Consider the following 1,579-nt stretch of genomic DNA (forward strand, 5'->3'; position numbering starts at 1 on the left):
CCCCAAAGAATGTGTCGGATGTGAGAAGTTTCTTGGGTTTAGCAGGCTACTACAGAAGGTTTGTGAAGGATTTTTCAAGGATTGCGAAGCCCATGACAAGTTTGATGAAAAAGGAGCATAAGTTTCCATGGACTAAAGAGTGTGAGGAGGGGTTTCAGACCTTGAAAGAAAGATTAACCACAACACCTGTGTTGGCTTTGCCTGATTGAAGTGATCTTTATAAAGTGTATAGTGATGCATTGAAGTTTGGACTGGGATGTGTTTTAATGCATAATCGAAGGGTGATTGCAAATGCTTCGAGGCAGTTGAAGCCACATGAAGGGAATTACCCAACCCATGATTTGAAGTTAGCTGCAATAGTGTTTGCTTTGAAGATTTGGAGGCATGATCTGTATGGGGTGACTTGTAGGATTTTCATGGATCATAAGAGTTTGAAGTACATTTTCACCTAGAAGTATTTGAATAGAAGGCAAAGGAGATGGTTGGAATTTCTCAGTGATTATACTTTGGATATTCAATATCATGAGGGAAAATCTAATGTTGTGGCAGATGCTTTGAGGAGGAAGTCAGAACATTCGATGAACGTAATGGTAGTACCAGATCAATTGTGTGTGGAATTTCAGAAAATGAATTTGGAGGTTATGGAACATGGAGAAGTGACTAGGATGTTGAATGTATTGGTAATTCAACCATCCATTTATGATGAGATAAGGGAAAGTCAATTGGAAGACGAGAAGCTGAAAGCAATAAAGAAAAAGATCGATGAAGGTCAGGTTTTGGATTTCACCATTGGTGATGAAAGAAGTATTCGTTTGAAGGGAAGATGGTGTGTGCCACAAAGTCGTAGAGATTTGAAGCAAAGATTGACGGAGGAAGCCCATAATTCACCTTATTCAATGCATCCTGGAGGGGATAAGTTGTATAAGGATATGTAGAAGACTTTTTGGTGGCCCAATATGAAGAAAGATGTAGCTGAATTTGTGGCCAAGTGTTTGACATGTCAGAAAGTGAAGATTGAGCATCGTATGCCTCAAGGAAAGGTCTAATACTTGGAAGTGACAAAGTGGAAGTGGGATTCGATTTCTAAGGATTTTGTTGGAGCATTGCCTAAGACCAAGGCTAAAAATGACACTATTTGGGTAATAGTGGATAGGTTGACGAAGTCAACAGCATTTATACCCATGAGAAGTACTTGGACTATGGATCAGTTGGGAAGAGCTTATGTGAAGTTTGTGGTGAAGTACCATGGGGTACCCACGGATATCATTTCAAATAGAGATTCAAGGTTTTTGCCTAACTTTTGGCAAAGTTTGCAAAAGGTGATGGGAACGAAGTTGTTAATGAGCACATCATTTCATCCTGCGACAGATGGTCAGACCAAGAGAACAATTCAGACATTGGAAGATATGTTGAGTGCATGTGTGATGGAGTATCAAGGGTCTTGAGAAGACCATTTGGACTTGATAGAGTTTTCTTACAACAATAGTTATCATGCAAGCATTGGAATGGCATTGTTTGAAACTCTGTATGGTCGGAAGTGTAGAAGCCCAATTTGTTGGAACAATATAAGTGAGGTATG

General features: G+C 39.6%; 1 protein-coding gene across 1 annotated transcript; it reads left to right on the forward strand.

Annotated features, from left to right (window-relative positions):
* Positions 1-266: 266 nt before the first annotated feature.
* On the forward strand, positions 267-935 carry LOC110724473. The gene is made up of 2 exons (XM_021903892.1): positions 267-429; positions 550-935. Exons 1-2 carry the CDS (start codon positions 267-269, stop codon positions 933-935), a joined length of 549 nt encoding a protein of 182 aa, XP_021759584.1.
* Positions 936-1,579: the final 644 nt, after the last annotated feature.

The sequence above is a fragment of the Chenopodium quinoa genome, unplaced genomic scaffold (genome assembly GCF_001683475.1).
Source record: "Chenopodium quinoa cultivar QQ74 unplaced genomic scaffold, ASM168347v1, whole genome shotgun sequence".
Lineage (NCBI taxonomy): Eukaryota > Viridiplantae > Streptophyta > Magnoliopsida > Caryophyllales > Amaranthaceae > Chenopodium > Chenopodium quinoa.

What these genes read in the sequence shown, in the direction of transcription:
- LOC110724473 (XM_021903892.1), top strand. Translation starts at nt 267, where the DNA reads ATGCATAATCGAAGGGTGATTGCAAATGCTTCGAGGCAGTTGAAGCCA. An exon ending in GATTTTCATGGATCATAAGA is followed by an intron (nt 430 to 549) that starts GTTTGAAGTACA and finishes ATGTTGTGGCAG; the next exon opens with ATGCTTTGAGGAGGAAGTCA.